Source organism: Rhinatrema bivittatum, chromosome 2 (assembly GCF_901001135.1).
Source record: "Rhinatrema bivittatum chromosome 2, aRhiBiv1.1, whole genome shotgun sequence".
Taxonomy (NCBI): domain Eukaryota; kingdom Metazoa; phylum Chordata; class Amphibia; order Gymnophiona; family Rhinatrematidae; genus Rhinatrema; species Rhinatrema bivittatum.
Genome location: NC_042616.1, coordinates 464,898,983 through 464,918,830, shown reverse-complemented (window position 1 = coordinate 464,918,830; position 19,848 = coordinate 464,898,983). Strand labels below are relative to the sequence as shown.

The window sequence follows — 19,848 nt, the reverse complement described above, 5'->3', positions numbered from 1 at the left end:
ACAAAATTATTAAAAAGTAGTTAATTCACAAGAGGAATGTGAGAAATTGCAAGAGGACTTTGCATGATTGGGCGCCTGGGCATCCAAATAGCAGATGACATTTAATGTGGACAAGTGCAAAGTGGTGCACGTAAGGAAGAGCAACCCAAATTTTAGCTACATAATGCAAGGTTCTACACTGGGAGCCACCACCCAAGAAAACAATCTAAGCGTCAACATGGCTAATATTTTAAAATACTCTGCTCAGTGTGCAGCAGCGGCCAATAAAGCAAATAGAATTATTAGGAACGGAATGGAGAATAAAAAACAGAGAATATCATATTGCCTCTGTATCACTCTATGGTGCAACCACATCTTGAGTATTGCGTGCAAATCCTGTGTGTTTATCCCATGCCTTTTTAAATAAATAAATAAATACCCTTGGCATAGAAACCTGAAATGGCTGTCTGGGTTAGAAACTGGTTGAGTGGAAGGCAACACAGTGTACTGGTAAATGGAATTCACTCCAATGAGAAGAGCATTACTAGTGGCATGATGCAGGGATTGGTCCTTGGACCAATTCTTTTCAACATTTTCAAAAGCGCTTTGTGGAAGGATTATCAGGAAAGCTTTGTCTTTCTGCAGATGATATAAAAATATGCACAGGGCAGAGATCCAGAAAGGTGTAGTACACATGAGGAGAGATCAAGCGAATTTGGCAGCTAAAATTTAGTGCAAAAAATGCTGGATCATACATTTGGGTTGCAAAAGCCCAAGGGAGCAGTACAGTATGGAGCTTTACATTCTTTTATGCATAAAAATGTAATGGGATCTATGGGTGATCGTATCTGATAATTAAGGTGGCCAAACAGGTGGGCAAGGCGATGGTATTTATTTATTTATTTAACATTTTTATATACCGCAGTTCATGTAGCAGAGTTACATATCACTTCGGTTTACATTAAAACATTAAACAAGCATGTAAGAATGCGATTACATTGAACAAGGGAGATAAACTAGGATCAAAGTAACTGGGGAATAACGTACAATGAATAAATAGAAAAGTAATAAGAGTCTGTAGTAGAGTTGAAATTGATCTGGTTAATGATCTAGGTGCATATTGGAATGAATTAAAGTCTCAGTACATGGAGTACATGTTTGGATTGTTGATTGCGGTAAAATTTGGTAAAAAGTTTTGGTAAAAAAGTAAAAACACATTTTTGGTAAAAAAGAATTTGGTAAAAGCCAGAAAGACGCTTGGATGCACAGAAAGAGGAATAGTCAACAGAATAATAGAGGTGACATTTCCACTATATAAATCCCTAACACCCCATTTGGAATTTTGTACAATTCTGGAGATTGCACCTTCAAAAAGATATAAACCAGATGGAAACGGTCTGGGGGGGGGGGGGGGGGGGGGCTGCTTGATCTTCACTGTAAAGCTAATGGGGAGAGACTTTAAGATCTATCCATGTATACCCTAGAGGAAAGGCAGGATAGGGGAGATAGAGAGACATTTAAATGCCTCCAAGTTACCAATGCACATTAAGTGGGCTTCTTTCAACAGAAAGGAGGCTCAGGAAAGAGAGGTCATAGGATGAGGGTGAAAGATATTGGACTCAGGAGTGATATAAGGAAATATTTCTTTAGAAAGAGGGTAGTGGATACATGGAAGAGCCCCTCCAGTGGAGGCGGTGGAGACAGTGTCTGAATTCAAGAAAGCATGGGATGGGGCAGGGCATCTCTAAGGGAGTGGTGAGGATTGTAGAGTTGAGCAGTTGGTGTAGATTGCAGACTAGAAAGGTCATGTTTTTTTTCCTGCTGTCATGTTTCTCCGTGTCTATATTTCTATGAACAAATAAAATGCTGCAGTCTTGATATGATATTTGCAATAGTGTTTATGCCTTTGTTCTGGAGAAAGGTGCGGGACCAATTCAGGGATGTGGTTATGGGAAATGGATCATGTCTATTGTATGCTGCTTAAAATGAATGAATGGGATTCAATGAAAATGCAGAAATATGTCTGGAATAAGTGAGATGGCAAGACTGGAAAGTTAATAAGTGGAAGAGAAAGAGAGAGGTGATTAGTTTTCTTAAGGACTGCTTCCTAGTTAGAAGGCATGAGTCATCAAAATCTTTTTCCCTAGACACAGAACACGTGAAGAGCCTTGGTGAATCAGGCCCATAATTTTAGATTGCTGTTTTTAGACTTTTGCAGGGAGGAAGTAATGTCTTTCATGTGAAATGCAGGATGTGGGGAAAAATAAAGGTTGAATAGAAGATCCATTTTAAAGGTCTTGTGAATGCAACTCTTGGGACCAAATGTTTGTTCTAGAGCAGTTTTACAGTTCATAATTCTGGGAGAATTTGGCTGCAAATATCAAAAATGGTTTGGTGTAAATTGGCTGATGATACTAGATATTCTACAGAATGTTATACTTTATGGTGCAAGGGTCCTGTCAGATGAGATAATGATGTGTTCAAATTTTGTAGAAAACATTTTGTTAATTCAATTCAAAAAAACCTTTCCAAATATCTTTTGATTTTGTAGAATTTTTCTTTTAACTTACACTAAAGCTGCACATGCTACATATGATGGCTCTCTCCAAAGGCGGAGCCCTTTTTGTCACTGAGAATACCCCTGCAGAGGATTCTGGGTGGGGAGAAACCTCTACTTGGTTTCTAATTCTAATGTCAAGGAATGAAGGGGTGGGGAGATACTGCAGGAGAGCAGAAGTGGTCCATGCAACCGAAAGTTAAGAGGTGCTGGGAAAAGGAGTAGGATGGCACTTACCTATGGGGTACTTGTAATGAATTGCCACCAGATGGCTTCATGCATGGTAAAATTGCATTCATGTGTACTGTGATAGTGTTCATTAGATTATGCTGGTAAATGTCTCCTTTAAGAGGTGACAGAAGAAAGATTCTTTAGGGGAAGTGTATTAGGTACTACAGAAATCTGAGTTCACAATTTGGCTGGAGGCTTTTCCTCTCAAGGGGAAAGGCCCGAGACAGAAATAACCAAGAGCACTCATCCAGGGTCCCCCCAAAAAAGAAGAGAGGTCAAAGGTTCCAGTGTTTGTGGAAGACCTAGAAAGAAGGTGGCCTGGAGGCGGCTTTGACTTTGATAATCCAGGGATACTCCAGCCAAGGCTTTAAGGAGCACTTCTGGAGCTGTCCTGGAAGAGAGGTGATCCCAGGGTGGTAAGAGAAAATTATTGGTGTGCTTTGAAATTCCAGTGTGAGGACATGGCAGGAATTTGGGCATTATTCTGGACATTTTTGATGCATGCCCAACTGAAGGCAGTAATAAAGGCTTCCTTTTTTAAACTGCGCATCTCACATAGGCTGAAACTTTTACATAATACCTCCAGCTTTCACTCTGGCTTCACCATACAGGAATGAATTATTGCTATTCTTTACTTACTGGTACCCTGCGTTATGTTTTGAAAGCACTGCAAACTGCCCAAAATTTGGCTGTCAGGGTATTAATAGGAGCCAGTATCCATGAAGAATGACAAGACAGATTTTGCTGTCATTACAATGGCTTCCAATTGAGTGATGGATTACATTTAAAATCACCTTGTTGGCACATACATTGTTGAGCAATAATATGGCACCTTGGATCAACTTGATATTGTGTATCTATGTACAGACAAATGCTTTGAGACCTGCTTGCGGCTTCCTCGAAATTTCATTGGCACATGTTGAGCAGCACACGAGCAAGCATTTTTAGTAAGGAGGTCCTATTCTGCAGAACTTTCTTTCTGAGTATCTGCGGACCATGACATATACCAAGTCATTTAAGAAAGCCCTAAAGGCTCTCTTTTTTATGCAAGCTTTTGATTTGGAGGGATCCGAATATCAATTTGCCGCAGTTCCAGGGGCACTTTTTATTTTATACTCTTATGTTAATATAGTTGAGGTCAGGTGTTGCCTATGCTAGTACTAGCATTTTTCATTTATAGCAGTGGAGAGACCCTAGCTGGCCCTAGCGCCCAGCCCTTGGTTAGGCAGCTAAGAGGGACATACCATTCTCAATACCTCCTACCCAGATGTTTGCTGGAATGGATAGCACCGAGTTCACAAGGAGGATGGGGGAGGCTAGGAGATGAGGACACTATGGCAGTGTGGATTTGGTTTTTGAGAGTGTAAGAAGTGTATGGTGTGTGCTCTCAGTTTTAGGCTCCCAGCCTACAACAGATTAGGGAGAGGACCTGCCTTGTCAATAGGGTGGCCAACTTTTCCATTGACCATAACTGGACATCCCACTAAACTTCATGCTTTGGGAGTGGAGGGACATTACAGACTACTGTCAGTTGTCGATCCACTCATTACTTGGCTTTCAAGCACTCCCCCCATCAATATGCTTTGCTTTATAAAATGCTATTTCAACTATCTGCAAACACGACAACCACAGCCTCTCTTATACAGTTTTGCTATCACAACTAAAGTCTTTCAAATTCACACCCATCTCTATACGTCCCCATAAACACACAGCCTCCTCTCTCAGGCTCAGATGGTTCGCTCTCCTTTTCCTTAAAACCTTCCCAGCCTTTCATCTGTCTCCCTTGTGCCACCTGTCTCTCAATATGCCCTCCCCCTCCTCTCTTATACTGCCCTCCTATCTCTAATCCCCTTCCTCCCCCCTTCTTTCCCTCTCCTCCCCAGTGCCTTCCTCTCTCATTTCCTCCTGTGTCCCCCTGTCTCTTTTGTGCCTCTTCTCTCTTCCTTTCTCCAGCTGTCTCCCACCTTCCCTCAAGCTCCCATTGTGCCTCTGCCCTTCCCTGTGATCTTTCCGCCCTTGCTCCCCATGCGTCTACCTTCCTTTCCTTCCCCTTTTCTCTGTGCCCCCTGTGTCTCTTGCCTTTCCTCACCCTATGGCTCTGCCTCTTCTCATCTGTTCCTGTATGTCCTCAGCTGGCTCACTGCAGCCCCTCTCTCAGGTCTTGGCCCAGCACTCAGTGAGGGCAGGGAGGGACCCGGAGGGCATTGCTGCAGAAATCTGTGGAGCCAATGGGAAGTGAGGGCTATGCTGTGCCCCGCCTCCTCTCCCTATCCCATCCAATCACAACACAGGAAAGGAGGGGACACAGCTCAGCTACCAGCTCTGGCTTTCCCTGTAACCAGGAAGCTGTGGGAAAGAGGAGCCTCTTGCAAAAACCGGATTTTCAGTGTCCAGTCAGTATTTCTGGCCAGAGACTACACAGCACAGCTGAAAACCTGGCTGCCCAGTCCAAAACTGGGCAGTTGGCAACCCTACTTGTCAGCTCCTTGTTTACGGCTGGCAGGGATTTGGAGAGAGGAAGATTTTTTGTAATTTTTCTTGGGTTTGGCAGTCTTTTAACCTGGCGTTCTGGAAGGTTGTTTCCCCAGCTCAGGAGGGAGCTGTACACCTCTTCGCCCCATCCAAGAGGAGGTTGCAGTAACCATCCAGGTGATAAAAGAAGGTTTTCTTGTTTTTTCCATCTCAGAGGGAAAGCAGTTGTATTTTCTACCGCCCTTCCTTATCCCAGAGCTGGAAAGCTCTAAGAACTGTTTCCAGCAGGGGCCTTTCCTCCAGGAAGGCCTGCCTGCAGTCTTGAAAGAGGAATCCAAGGGAGAGAAGAGGAGAACATCTGGAGACGCCCAGAGGAGTTTCCACCCTGGGGACACAGGACACGGCCAGGTTGGAGATCAGGAGTAAAACTGTACCTCAGATACTGTGGGGATACCCTAGGATACCCCAGCCACTGTGAGATGCTTATCAATCCACACCATGGAGGAAAAGACAGTTTCAAGACCCTACACTGAAAGGCACTTCCATAGAGATAGAGAGACCCTTAATCTGTACTCTCGGACAACAGTGACACCTGGATGTATCTGGACAACATATTTATGCATCCTAATTATTTGGCAATGAATCACAGTAAAGGTTTATTTGAACACCCATCCAGAGAGTCCAGCCTGGTTTATTAGTGTTCCTACCTTGAAAAGTCATATATACACGCACAGATCTGGTTCCACTCCAGCTCTAGGCCTTGAAGGGTATCCATTCCCCCAAGAGACAAGAACCCACAAACCCTGGGCAGAAATGACTGTGACAGTGAATACTTTAATGCTAGCCCAGGATTGTACTATTTTGTTTTATATGGGCCCCTTAGGATTCAGGCTATCCATGAAAAAGGGGTTACAGCAGTGTTTAAGATCTGATCCTGTGGGCCTTGATGGTTTTTTTTATATGAATTTCATAGAGTAGGATGTCTTATCTTTTCATGAGTATCTCCTGTGTTTTTGTTTTTAGGTTTTGTCTGTCTATTCTGCAATCCGCCGCAGATAGTGGAGTGGAATATTAATTTTTTTTTTAAAATAAACTAATAACAGTGAAGGGTAATTGTGAAGTAACATTTTGACAAAGGACGGCATAGAGTGATGGGAGGAGAGGTATTTGTAACACTGTATGTACTACTATTTTGAAAGTTGGTAGGAGTAAAGTATCAATCTATTGTTTGAAAACTAATGCTATGCTACAGCCTGGCTGTAGAAGCCTGTGAACACCCTGTTTCCAGTCATAAACCCTAACTGCTATTATCTCAAGACAATAAACATGAATACAGCTGAATAGATTCAATTCCCAACCCTAAAATGCTCCTTTTTTTATGCATGTTAGGAACTTGCACACATTTATGCACCTAGGTTTTGACAACTGAAAATCCATTTCAGGCATATGGAAGACTTGTGCGTGCAAGTTCATATTTAGCATGTGTAGATCCCATCAAGGCATTTAAAAATAATAACATAAGAAATTGCCATGCTGGGTCAGACCAAAGGTCCATCAAGCCCAGCATCCTGTTTCCAACAGAGGCCAAACCAGGCCACAAGAACCTGGCAAGTACCCAAACACCAAGAAGATCCCATGCTACTGATGCAATTAACCCCTATTTGCCCATCATCTGAGCGTATGACAGACCAGTTTGGTGAGCAACGGCAGAGATATGCTTCACACAGAAATGCAGTTAATGTGCTCTTTGTAATAATTTCTTGAGGAAAACCACAACTAAAGTTGTAAGCTCTCTGGAATAGCCTCTGTTCTGCCTTAGCAAAGTTATAATCATTCCAAAAAAAGTCCTTAACTCAGGGAGTTTGCTTAATCCAAAAGAAATATCTATACCAGGGCTGGCAGCTAACAGACCTGTTCATAGCTCTGGTAGGAGACTTGTAACCTGAATGATTCTCCCAGGAGCAACCACAAGTTCTACCACATACAGGAAATAACCATGCTCTCTACTTCCTGTCTGACTTTGTCTATCTCCACTTCCTAGACTCAGTCCTCAGGCTAGTAATTACTCTAATTGGAAACCTCTGAGCATTTCCTCAAATTGCTGTAACTCAAGCTCGGTAGCTGTAAAATGAACCCTTTCAATGAAAAGTCTGTCTATCCTGTATCAAAGTAGATGACCAGTAACATTCACTATATACACAGAAATATCATGAGTACAATCGATTTTAAAAGCATATTTACCTGCAATACTCTGAATTCATACACTCTCCTGTTATGGACCCTGGGGTCAGGGAGTGGCACAGGACTGCAAGGCAAGATTCGGGATAAGACAATGGCCAGTCTTCTGCCTAGCCAGCCCCCTCCCCCGCAGGTTGAGCCCTTGGGTTCTGGGGGCTAGTAGGGCTCTGTGGGTAATTACATCATAGTGGTGAGTCCACACAGGCTGTGACATGGCTGAACACGGAAAAGCTGGACAGGCAAGGCTTGGTCAAGGCAGGCAAGGCTGGGCAGATGAGGCAGACAGGGATGGCAGGCTGGACAAGGCAGCCGAGGCAGGGCTTGGCAGGATGAACAAGGCAGATGAGGCAGGTAGTGTTTGGCAAACAAAGCAAGGGTTGGTACTGGACAGGACCTGGAACTAGACAATACAAAAAAGAGTGAAACAAGACAAGGACAGGAGAGGATACTTGAAACAGACAGGACAAGACCAACAAGGCAGACTAGGGCAGGATTTGTACAAGGCCGACAATAGAAACACCGAACAAAGAACATGGAAGCCTGAAGGCATCAAGGCTTCAAACAGACAGAATAGGCCCGAAGGCCCCAAGGCAGGATAGGCCAGAAGACCTTAAGTCAAGGCAAGAGACCAGAAAGCCTGAAGGCCACAAGGATAGGCAAGGCAAGAAAGCCTGACGGCCACAAGGCAAGAACAAGGGTCAGGTCACGGAGCCAGAAGTGACACTTGAGAAGACAAGAAGCTTCTATCAAGACAGGGTTTCACAGGGCTGGGACTTGAGCATTGTAAGGGCCGTGAAGACTAGTGATGAGGCATGCTGAGGGCCTCTGCTGGTGGAGAGGCGTGATGAAGGTAGGGTAAGGTTGCATAGCAGGGGAAATCCTAACATCTCCAAAACAGATGCATGCAACTTTTAATATTAGTGTTAGCAAGTGTTCTAAAATGATTAGAGGTAGTTTTGTCAAAGAACTACAAAAGCTTAAGGACCTTAATACATTTGCATATTTTAAAATTGCTCTTCACACAAACATTCAATGGAAGTATAACAAGTTCCTGTTGCTCATGACTGACATATCTATTTGTCCTGCCATGTAGAGCTCTAGCGCCATCTCTCCTGTATACACTGACAAAACCCAAACCACTTTTATTTTAGCTAGAAACTCCTACATAAGTTATTTTGGGTGCTATTAGGGCAAGGAGTGCTCAATCATAATGAGCGGTAAAGAAATGGAAGTTGGGCGTGAACAATTGACGCAATGTAGTATATTACTAACATTAAGCTACATAACCTTGCTCTAATAAGTCTAAAAGTGCTCTCTGTTCTAAATAATATTCTAGCAGACAGCAATGCTAGACTTATCAATTCTTTGACATTGATGTTGCTCTTTCTTGTGTTCCATTTCCACTAGCTATACAGGTGGATATCTTGAAATAAAACTGGAGGTTCATTATGTCCAGTCTTCTAATCCTCTTGCAGCTAATACTTTGTGGCAATGCAGAAGAATGCAAAAAATAGTCTGCAGCTAATTCGACTGCACAGTGTATACAAAAAATTCCTTTCCAACCACACCATGTTGGTAAAATCCCTAGATCAGCACATTTTCCTAGAATTTGTATACAGTAGCACACACACCAGTTTCTCTTTCCTAAAAATTATTCTCCCGTTTAACTTTTGTGTTATTTACTGTAGCAACCACAGTAGGATATACTAGAATTTCTCCACTTAGGAGGGTAATTTTGTAACCGCCTGTATACATTTTCAAATACAGGCATATTTTCCCTTTGAAAATTACCTCACCAAAATTACCCGCATAATTTACACCTCCCAATGTGTGTGCAGTTCTCCCCCCCCCCAGCGAAAATGTAGTCGCTTAAGAGTGTGTACGCGCTAACCCCTCTCTAACTCCACCCCAGGAATGCTTCGACTCGTTGTGGGTAAACTTGCGTGCATACAGGCCATGCATGCATCAGTTTAACCACATATCAGGCAGCCGGTTTTGTAACAGACCATTTCTGTAACTAGAGCACTCTTTTACCCATAGAAATGCCTTTGACAATTACCCTCATAAAAGTACAAAATCCCTTCCTCTGAAGGTGGGTAAAATCATGTCCCTTGATTTGTTAGTTGTTCTGACAGAAAATCCATCTGTTATAACGTGCCTGTACAGTCTACTGATACGTTTGTGCATGAAAATTCAACTCAACGTTGTCATCTCTTGCCTATGTGTACCAGAAATCATTGAGTGAACAACTCACTCCCAATCAACTTCCCTTGCTAATCCAAAGGTAAACAAAACCAAAGTTTCCGGGTATGTTCAGATCATTTTGTCTACCTTCTATCTCGGTCAACCCCCACCCTTTGCTCTCTGGCTCACCTCCCTCAACCCCAACCCTTGAAAATCCAGAAGTAGGCTTGTAAGTGCAAATTCCCTCGGCTCACTGCGGATGCACAGAGGTCCTACCCACAAATGCTTACCCACATGTTGGGCAGGCAGTTTTAGAGCTCGCTCTTTCCATGACTAAACACTGTTTACCTGTGGAAATGACTTGAAAATTACCCTCATCATGTACAGTGCTGACCGTTCTGTTGCAAAATTTTCTTATTTACCCACACTTGCAATCTCACAGTGCCTCTATGTTCTCTAGGCATAAAAGATTAGTTTTTGGTATAACTCCCTTTAGAAAACAAGGGGCATCTTCAGCTGCTGCAGCCATGGGACAAGATTCTCCAATAGAGAGTGGGGGGTGCAGGATGCACTTACTCCTAGGCCCAAAGTGATCAAGCACAGTCACTCAAATAAAAAGCTCACACTTGAATTGTTGTCCCAAAACAAAAATAGCCTTTTCTGAAATCCAAAAAAGTGAAGTAGTACAGATATACCAAAACACAGGAAAACTGTGCTCCAAAATTCATTAGACAAAAAAAAAATACAAGAAAATTAGTTTCCCAAGTTTCTTGAGTACTTGAGCAAGGATTTAGGCCTCAGGAGTTCAAGGTCTCCCTTCCTCCCAGAGACCTAGCCAAAACGCCAGCATCCTCTTCTCCCACTCTAAGGTTATCACTGAACCTGGTTAGTGAGATATACACTAAGCCCTTCTAAGCACAGCCTTCAGGGTCCCTCCTAGAACCTATTCCAATCGTCAATTTCTAAAGAAATAGAATTAAAATGGAAAAAGGAATTTTCCCTTTCCAGGAACAAGAAAAACAACAGTCAGATGCTGCCTCTCCACTGCAATCTCTCCCCCCTAGTGCTCCCCAAGCACTTGTAGATTTTAGTAGAAAGCCCTTCCCTATAGGGATAGGTCATGAACACCAGTACACTGCCCCAGTCACTCCCAGAACTAGAAGGTTCCACATTATCAACAGCAGTAAAGGCATAGCGGGCCCTGCACTGGAATGGTAGCCTTTTGCCTTTACCTCTTTATAAATTGTGTGCTGCTATAAATTCAGGTGACAAGCCCAGGATGTGCCCACTAAACCACTGTCGCAGCCTCTGAACAAGTAGCAGCCTACAAATCAAGTGCTGCTTACCTATGTTTACAGGGTGCTCTGTTTTTGTATTTTTAAAAACAATTTATTTTAAATATTTGCAAAGAAGTGTCAGTCAGTAAGGAATTCAGTTCCTGCTGTACCCTTCACCTTGAAGAGAGAGACATTTTATTGTATTGCATATAGTAAATTCTTCCTCTTCTGCCCGGCTGCCTTTTGACCCATGCTAAAGTTCAGTCTGTAGAGCCTAGTTTTCTAGAAGTATCATCTGACTGGGTCTGACATTGGGATAGATAGAAACAAGAAAGGGAAGTAATGAAAACAGTAGTAAAAAAAAAATAAATAGAGTAAAATGAAACCGCGCCTTTCAGTTTTAGAAAGAAATTTTTACATATGCATGCAAGGGACACTGGTTCAGATTCCCTTGGCCAAAAACAAAGACAGAGTATCATGATTTAATGGTCGCTTTATATTTAACAGATGAACCATATAAACCACACAGCTATGAGCCACATGTTTTAAGAGTTAGAAGTACAAATCACTAAACTTTGCTTGTACAGTTTTAGGAAACCAAAAAGTGGTTCATTGTCCAATTTCAGACATGTACTGTACATGTTTATCCTCCCATGCAAAGACTCTCTTGCTTCTCCAGCTCTCATCAGTCATCGCACAGCCTGAGGTGCCTTCTTCCCTCTGGCCAACAAGACCCTGCAATAAAAACAGCCTTGAAACCTCTTCCTGGGGGGGCTGTGCATGTTTTTTCAGTTGCACCTCATGGAGGAGGAGCTCAGTCAAGAGTCCTACCTAGGTCTCCATATGAGTGATGAAAAGTATTAACCATAGAGCTACCGGCAGCTTTCAAGCACCAAAACTACATAACTGCCAAAATGGGGGTTTTTTTTGTATTTTAATGAACCAAACAGACAGGACTGTGCATGTGAGCACTTCCACGCAGGCCCAGGATTAGGCATCAGCAATGTAAGCAACTGCCTCCAGGGTCAAATTTTCTTAAGGCGGAGAGGTACTGCTACCATGTGCACCTGCCATCGCAGGCCTTTTCTTGATAACTCCTGCAGGAAACTTTAGCGTGGGGGCCTGTCGGCGCATGTCCTACGGTGGCAGTCCCTTGCATGGGTTTCCATGGTAACAGGAAACCCGTGCGGGAGGAGGGGGCAGGGCCACTGCAGGGGCTTCTTGCAGAATTTTGCAAGAGGGACACAGCAGCTCCAGGTAAGGAGGGATACAGGAAGAGGCCAAAGGCAGGATCTGGGCAGTTGAGGTGCTCAGAGGGGGTGGGAGGAGAAATATCCTCCATTTTCCAAAAATTACAGGAGAACTTCCAGTCCTCCATTGCCTATGGGTGTCCAGATTTAAAATCTGGCCCTGCTTCTATGCAGTAATTATGGGTTAAACTTCAAGTAGCAGTAGAAAACCTCTGTTTGCATCATCACATAAAAATGTAGGTTTGGGTAAAACTGTGCACTCAGGATCACATGGAATTTACTGGCGAAAACCTCAGGCTGAGCATTTCCTTTATGCTATTGTGTGTGTGTGTGGGGGGGGGGGGGGGTTTGGGGTTTTTTTCCCACTCTTTGCCAAGCATGCAGCCTCCCATCTAAAGTGAAACTAAACATGGCAGGAAGATTATGCTGGAAATGGCACCTTCACCTCCTCCAAATTCCCATTTGAAGGATTTGCAGCACACTCGTTAATGTGCATCTTTCCTATTTGAATCCACTGCAAACAAACATGTTAGGCAACAGAATCAACCGTCCAGGTCCTGTACTGAGAATATGAAGGGCTTAACATCTTACTGGGTGGAGGAAAAACCACTGGCACCAACAGGAAACCTCAGTGACTCTGGACTGTTTCCACAATCCAAGAAGAAATTGCTTCTGCCACTTTTCTAACATGGTATTGCGAAACTGGCTTCAAGGCAGACAAACGAGAATGCCTCACTTCACTAGTGTGCTGTTTTCTTTGAAGAAGTTTAGAGGAAGGACTGCTTTGAGATTTTAATTTCTATAATATATTGGAAGACCTTCATGGCGATTTAGAACGCTATGAAAACCACATTCGTTTCTAAACCTCACATTCAGCTATAATCTTCGATATATATAAATCAAGAAGACTGAGTTATGTTTCACAGGGACAAATTGAAGATTATAGCTGAATGTGAGGTTTAGAAACTAACGTGGTTTGCACAGCGTTCTAAATTGCCATGAAGATCTTCCAATATATTATAGAAATTTAAATCTCAAAGCAGTCCTTCCTCTAAACTTCTTCAACGAAAACAGCACGAACCACCTTCATGGCAATTTAGAACACCTTGCAAACTGCGTTCGTTTCTAAACCTCACCTTCAGCTATAATCTTCGATTTGTCCCTGTGAAACATAACTCAGTCTTCTTGATTTAAGCGCTGTCATCCTGGATCTGTCTAACATCATCTGTTCCCCCTGATGAAGCCGTTTTCGGCAAAACAACGGGGCTTAGAAAAACTCCCGGTACAGATTCTACAGCAACATTACTTCTTTGCAGGAACAGCTCATTAGTACAACGTGAGCTCAAATTGATAAATTCTTGGGACAGTATTTAAGAACTCTTATTACAGGACAAGTCGTTTACAAGAACCTTTGGGACATTTACCAAGTTATTTATGGATGTTTCTTATTTATTAGAGGATTTCTGAAGCAAGTCTGTTTTCTAAATGCTACTAATTCCTTAGAAAAATAGTCACATGCGATGTCTTTACTATTTTCACAAATAGTTTGATTACAGTGTTTTAGGTTCAAGTATAAAAATAAACAAATATATATACATATTTATATGAAAAAGGTTTTAGGGTCACACGCTTATTCATAAATATTTCTTGTATATTTAATTTACACGGTTCCCTTCTCTTTTTTTGTCTAGTACATATCACTTCAGGAACTATTTTAACATTGGGTTTTTTTCTGCCTTTCTTGCTTTACTAAATATATGTGTGTATATTTTAGGCTTTGGAAAAAGAAAATTGGCAGTGAGTAATCAAGTGAAATAGAAAGCACACTAGGTCACCTCTAGATACACCTACCTGTTGGGGACGGGAGGTCAGATGTGCAGCTGCTTGCGATACCACTTGCCTCCGAAGTGCTCTCATTTGTGCTCTGGTGTTTTGTGTCAGTACTGTCAAACGATGCGCTTTCATCAGTGCCGCTCTCCAAACTAATGTGGCCGGTGGGTGGGAAGTCCAAACTACAGGAGCACTGTGGAAAATTCTCTTCTGATAATGGTGCTCTGGAAGCCAGGGGTTTCCTCCATTTTCTGTGCGACTCCCTCCTGGACATCTCACATGCATGGGAGCTGTTTAGATGGTCCAGGTTTAACTGTGTGGCACATGTAGCTCTGCTTTGAGCATCTTCTGAGGGATCTTTGCAGGTGCAATGGTAAGACCTCAAACTGGAACTGCTGTGTGAAGAAGCTTGCGTACAGTCCGTCCCACATAAAAATTCAGAGTCACAGTGATCGCCTGCATCCGGCATGCTTTCAGTCCCTGTGAAGCACTGACTGAGACTGTGATCCTCTTCAACTTCCAGAGGCTTCGAGAAAGGGGCCACAGGTTTATTCTCAGGTGGACCTGAGGCAGCTAAATATGAGGCCCTTTGAAGGCCACTGTACACATATTCATCTTCTGTAGGACCCAGCCGGAGTTGGTCGTCCTCAGATTCCGAAGACAGCATGAGTGTGTCGCCTTCAAAATGGCAGTGCCTTGCATCTAAGCAGCCCTTCCCACACGCAGACTGTCCGTTAAGGCAGCACATGCCTTCCGAGAAACTTTTCTCATCAAGCGTCAGCAGAAACACGCCTTCAGAATGTTGCCGGCAGAACGTGTTCATGCGTGCATTATTGATAGTACTACAAGCAGACTTTTCCTGAGCAAAAATGAAAAAAAAAAACAAAACAAATTATGCTTTGTCATCAAAATCTTGATTTGCAAACGTGCAGCGGCAATGGAGCCTGTGGCATGAGCTTTGTAACGGATGAAACCCCCCCCCCCTAGGGTGCCCATGGACCAGGCTGTCCCGGAGAAGCGCAGAAGCTGCAGGTTTGGATCCCCCTTCCGTCAGGACTGATCGGGCATGGGTATGGCACAGAGGGGTGTACTCAGACCTGGGGAAAGAGGGAAGGAAACGCCGCTGCCCAGTGACCAAAAATGCTCACAGCTGCTTAAAAACGTAACATCTTGGGAGGGGAGAATGGCAGAGAAAGCAGAGTAAGAAAAAGACAACAGCACCCCTTCCACCCCCCCCCAAAAAAAAAATAAAAAATTACAGTGTATAAAGTGGGTATGGCCTCCAGTGCTCGATGTCTTTATATTTTTTTTTTATTTTGGAGGGGGTGGGATGTTGGGTTTTTTTCATGTAGTCTTAAATTACAGAGCTCTAAAAGGTAGATTTTAAAACGAGCGCGAGCGTGTCCATGTGCGCGCGGTTCCCGGTGCGCAAACACAGACACAATCATTTTATAGCCTGCGTGCGTTGGTGCACACACGTTATAAAATGCGATATCTGTCACCGGATTTTAACATCCGCGCACACATGGACGGTCAAGCCCGTGACTCGCGTGCGCGGGGTTGGGGGGGGGAGAATATTCTAAAGTACACGCGGCGACTCGTTCGGGCCTTTGCCCGGTTCCCTCCCAGCTCCAAATAAGGAGCAGACTGGGAGAGAACTTTTCCTATACCCCTACCTACCCCTTCCTTCCTTTTCCCCTCTCCTCCCCGACCCCTATACTAGCCTTAACTATCCCCTATTTTTTTTGTTTCTATACTTACTGCTCCGGATGAGCATAAGTGGCCGGCGTGCACTTCTCCGGGACAGCGTCTAATGGCGCTGTCCCGGCCCTCCCCCTACCCCGCCACTCCCGGCCACCACTTTCAGACAGGCTGGCACTTCGGTGTGTATCGGGGGATACGCGCATGGCCAGGCCCATTCTAAACTACGCAGGCAACCCCCAAACGTTACGCGCTCAGCCCTTTTAAAATCTGGCTTTAAGGGATCACAGGGGTAGAGTGGAAGATAGGTCCTGCTTATTATCCTTCAGGTACAGTAGTCATCGTCTTATGAGGGGCACCATCGTAGGGTTATTGAATATTTCCCCAAACCTCTCCTTTTTGCAGGTTTGGATCATTTTATTGCTTTTTCCCCAATCAAATGAAACATATAACATCAAGGAAACCTATGCACTATATAAGTATACTTAGACACTATAGTAACTCAACAATAAAAAGAACTGACAGGGGTACAACACAATAACATGCAACACACACCATCTGAGGTAAGGGCACGTCGCTCTCATTAAATGCCATCAAGGATTGTAGTTTTCAAACTGGCCGCTCTGCTGGAAGTCAAAGGGTAATTTTTACCTCTGGATAAGTGCACCAAATTTCAAAAGGAAAAAAAAAGTGTGTGCATGTGTCCCTTTGAAACTGCCACAGGTACAAAAGCACCGGTGCACTTATGCACCTGCTTCTTGTCTGGATACGTTTCTCAGGGATAACGTACTTAGCTTTGAAAATACGTCCTGCTTGCGTTATCTGCTGAGCCCACTCAAAGCCCCCCGCCCCTCCCCCCGGGGAGCGCCTTTTCCAAAGGCGGCTACAAGCACGCACTGTGCGGGAGCATCAGGCATACTTTTAGGTGGATTGGGAGAAGACAATTTCCGGACAGGCAATTTACCCTCAGCAATGGCTTTAAAAATTGCTCTTTCCAAACTTAAAAAAAAAACAGCTCAGGTGAAACAACGCTCGAACAAACGGCCATCAGTTTTTACTGAGACTGGTAGAGCGGCTCCGGCCACTCAGTAGCGCTGCCATGCAAGGGACTTGGGTTTGACATTGGGGCTTGAGGCCCTTCCTCCCCCCCCCTTGCCACCTCTTGGGAAGTGTTGCTCTCCTGGAGGGATGTCCGCTTCGGAGGATGGGAGGGGGGTGCCTGCTCTACCGCCTAGATTAAACAACATGCAATAAAACCGCACATGAACAAAGTTTAAACATGCTTTGGTAAATAGGCCCCCATTTGTCGATAGGTTTTCTCTTATCTTGGCTTCCCTTTTTGGAGCATGGGCAGAAATGAGAAAAAAAAATTGCTAATTTAAATTGCGCTCATAAAGGGGAAGGTGCAGAAAAGTTACTGCACAACTCTAACACATCTGTCATTTCCACTTCCTTAGGGGGCCAGCGTATAGCTCTGCAAATTCATTACCCTTGGCTTTTCTGTTTGGGGGAGACACTTAATAATGAAGCATGCAATCTGTACACAAGTCTAAGTATTTGTCTTCCTCAAATCTAGATGCCGACTGCAAGTTTTGATATTTAGCGCAGGTTAAACTATGACCCTGCTGCTCCCTCTGCAAGGGTTAGAATGTAAAGAGGTGAAAGCAGAATACAAAGACGAGTTTAAAATTGTCATTGTGAGATGAAGCAACCGTACCTTGGCTCTTCTTATGCTGCTGCATGCTTCGTTGACCCAGTTCTGCAAGTCTGCTGCAGGAAATAATGCCATTGGATATGGTCAGAATTCTTGACACAGTGCATTACAGCTTCACTGTTTAATTGCTACACATTGCTTGCTTGCCCTCTGCATCCCTCCGAGTTCTCTTCAGCTTATCACTCAAGACAGGAGGGGTTCCAAAAGGCTGGAGAAGCAACAAATATGGCAGAGCTGCACAAGCGTGGGCACGAGGAGGACGGGATCTTTTAGTTTCACAGCAGCGGTGGGCATTGCAAGGTAACAGAAGTACTACTGAAGGATAGAAAAGTGCGGTAGCTTGAAAACAGTGGGTTTCAGGGATCACAGGTAAGATGGTGTCACAAGGAGAAAATCTGGCTAAACTACCTTGAGTGATTTCTTTCAGTAAAAAAAACATTTGACGCTGTTCTTTTCCGCACAGAAGTTAGCCAATCTAGATGATGAAAGAAATATTATACGCTGGGTGAGAGGCTGGCTGAGCAACAGAACTCAGAGACTGGTGGTTAGTGGGGTTCAGGCTGGTGAAGGGAATGTGACTTGGGTGTGGCACACCCAGTCCTCTTCAATGTCTTTATAAATGATAACGGGGTAGGGGGAGTGGATAAAATATTGTGGTTGTTTGCAGATGATATTAAAATTTGAGAGTAGACATGAACGAGGGGCAAATAATATAAAAGAAGACTTCAAAAACCTAGAAAAAATGCTAATTATGCATTTGGGATGCAAAATCCAAGGACCTAACACTCTTTTGAAAGTGACGAGCAGTAACAAAAAAAAAAAAAGGGAAACAGACCTGAGGATCATCATCTCCGATGACCTTCAGGTAGCCAATCAAGCAAGGCTATAGCATGCTTTACTATCAGAACAAGTTAAAATATTTGACATGCTGAAAAGGCTAATCTAGATTCTAGAGACCATCTTTATCACCACCATATGAGATATGTAAACTGAAAAGATACAGGTTTTCTACTCTGGTTTAACAATTAGTACATATAAACAAAAATGCTTCCTTAAAGAGAAGCTCCCATACCAACAGAAATCCAAAAAACAGTAAACTGGGGCCCACTTTAAGGATTTTATTGAAAACACAGATACTTATTAAAAGCTCATACATATAAACAGCAGCATCTGGTGAATCAAAATGGAGATGGCACATCAAGCTGTCAGCTATCCAAGCGATCTTCATTTTGACTCACTGTTATCAGTTTTGTCTTGCTGGTTGTCTTTGTGAAGGTTTGGGAGCGGTGTCCTGGCCTGGAATATGGACATTGTCAATTCCCTGTGTTGGCTGAGACTTTTAAAACTCATTTTAAAGGAGGTCTATATATGAATGTTTCATTCCAGATTAATCCACAGTACCTCCTCATCTCGTAAGCCCAGCAGTTCTGTTTTCATGTTTTGTTTTGTTTTTTTATAGAGAGGGCCAAATCTTCCTCCCTTTCTTCCTATCCTGTCCTTGCTGAGTAGATTGTAACCCGAAATAACTATATACCGGTCATGGTTTTTCTAGGCTACAACGTATTCAGGAAGCATACGGTAGGAAGAAAGGGAGAAGCAGCAGTACCATATATGAAAAATATTATTAAAGCAACAGAACTGAAAGACTTAGGATAGGAATGGCCTGGGAACTAGGGTTCATATTCCACTTCTCCTCTTGACACTTCTTGTCACCTTGAGTATGTCACTTAAGAACATAAGAACATGCCACACTGGGTCAGACCAAGGGTCCATCAAGTCCAGCATCCTGTTTCCAACAGTGGCCAATCCAGGTCATAAGAACCTGGCAAGTACCCAAAAGTTAAGTCTATTCCATGTTACTGTTGCTAATAATAGCAGTGGCTATTTTCTAAGTCAACTTAATTAATAGCAGGTAATGGACATCTCCTCCAAGAACTTATCCAATCCTTTTTTAAACACAGCTATACTAACTGCACTAACCACATCCTCTGGCAACAAATTCCAGAGTTTAATTGTGCATTGAGTGAAAGAACTTTCTCAGATTAGTTTTAAATGTGCCACATGCTAACTTCATGGAGTGCCCCCTACTCTTTCTATTATCTGAAAGAGTAAACAACCGATTCACATCTACCTGTTCTAGACCTCTCATGATTTTAAACACCTCTATCATATCCCCACCCTCAGCCATCTCTTCTCCAAGCTGAAAAGTTCTAACCTCTTTAGTCTTTCCTCATAGGGAGCTGTTCCATTCCCCTTATCATTTTGGTAGCCCTTCTCTGTACCTTCTCCATCGCAATTATATCTTTTTTGAGATGCGGCGACCAGAATTGTACACAGTATTCAAGGTGCGGTCTCACCATGGAGCGATACAGAGGCATTATGACATTTTCCGTTTTATTCACCATTCCCTTTCTA

At 43.3% G+C, this 19,848-nt stretch overlaps 1 protein-coding gene across 3 annotated transcripts in view; it reads right to left on the bottom strand.

The window, feature by feature from the left end:
- TNFRSF11A (TNF receptor superfamily member 11a) overlaps positions 1–19,848 on the bottom strand; it is a 114,374-nt gene that overhangs the window by 21,633 nt on the left and 72,893 nt on the right. For 2 of the 3 annotated variants that reach the window (XM_029590494.1, XM_029590497.1), the window contains exons 8-9: positions 17,437–17,489; positions 14,040–14,877 (exon numbers count right to left, since the gene is read on the bottom strand). In XM_029590494.1, the coding sequence (XP_029446354.1) occupies positions 14,040–14,877; positions 17,437–17,489 (891 nt within the window). The remainder of the gene's footprint in view (positions 1–14,039; positions 14,878–17,436; positions 17,490–19,848) is intronic. The other variant, XM_029590496.1, reaches the window with a different exon arrangement.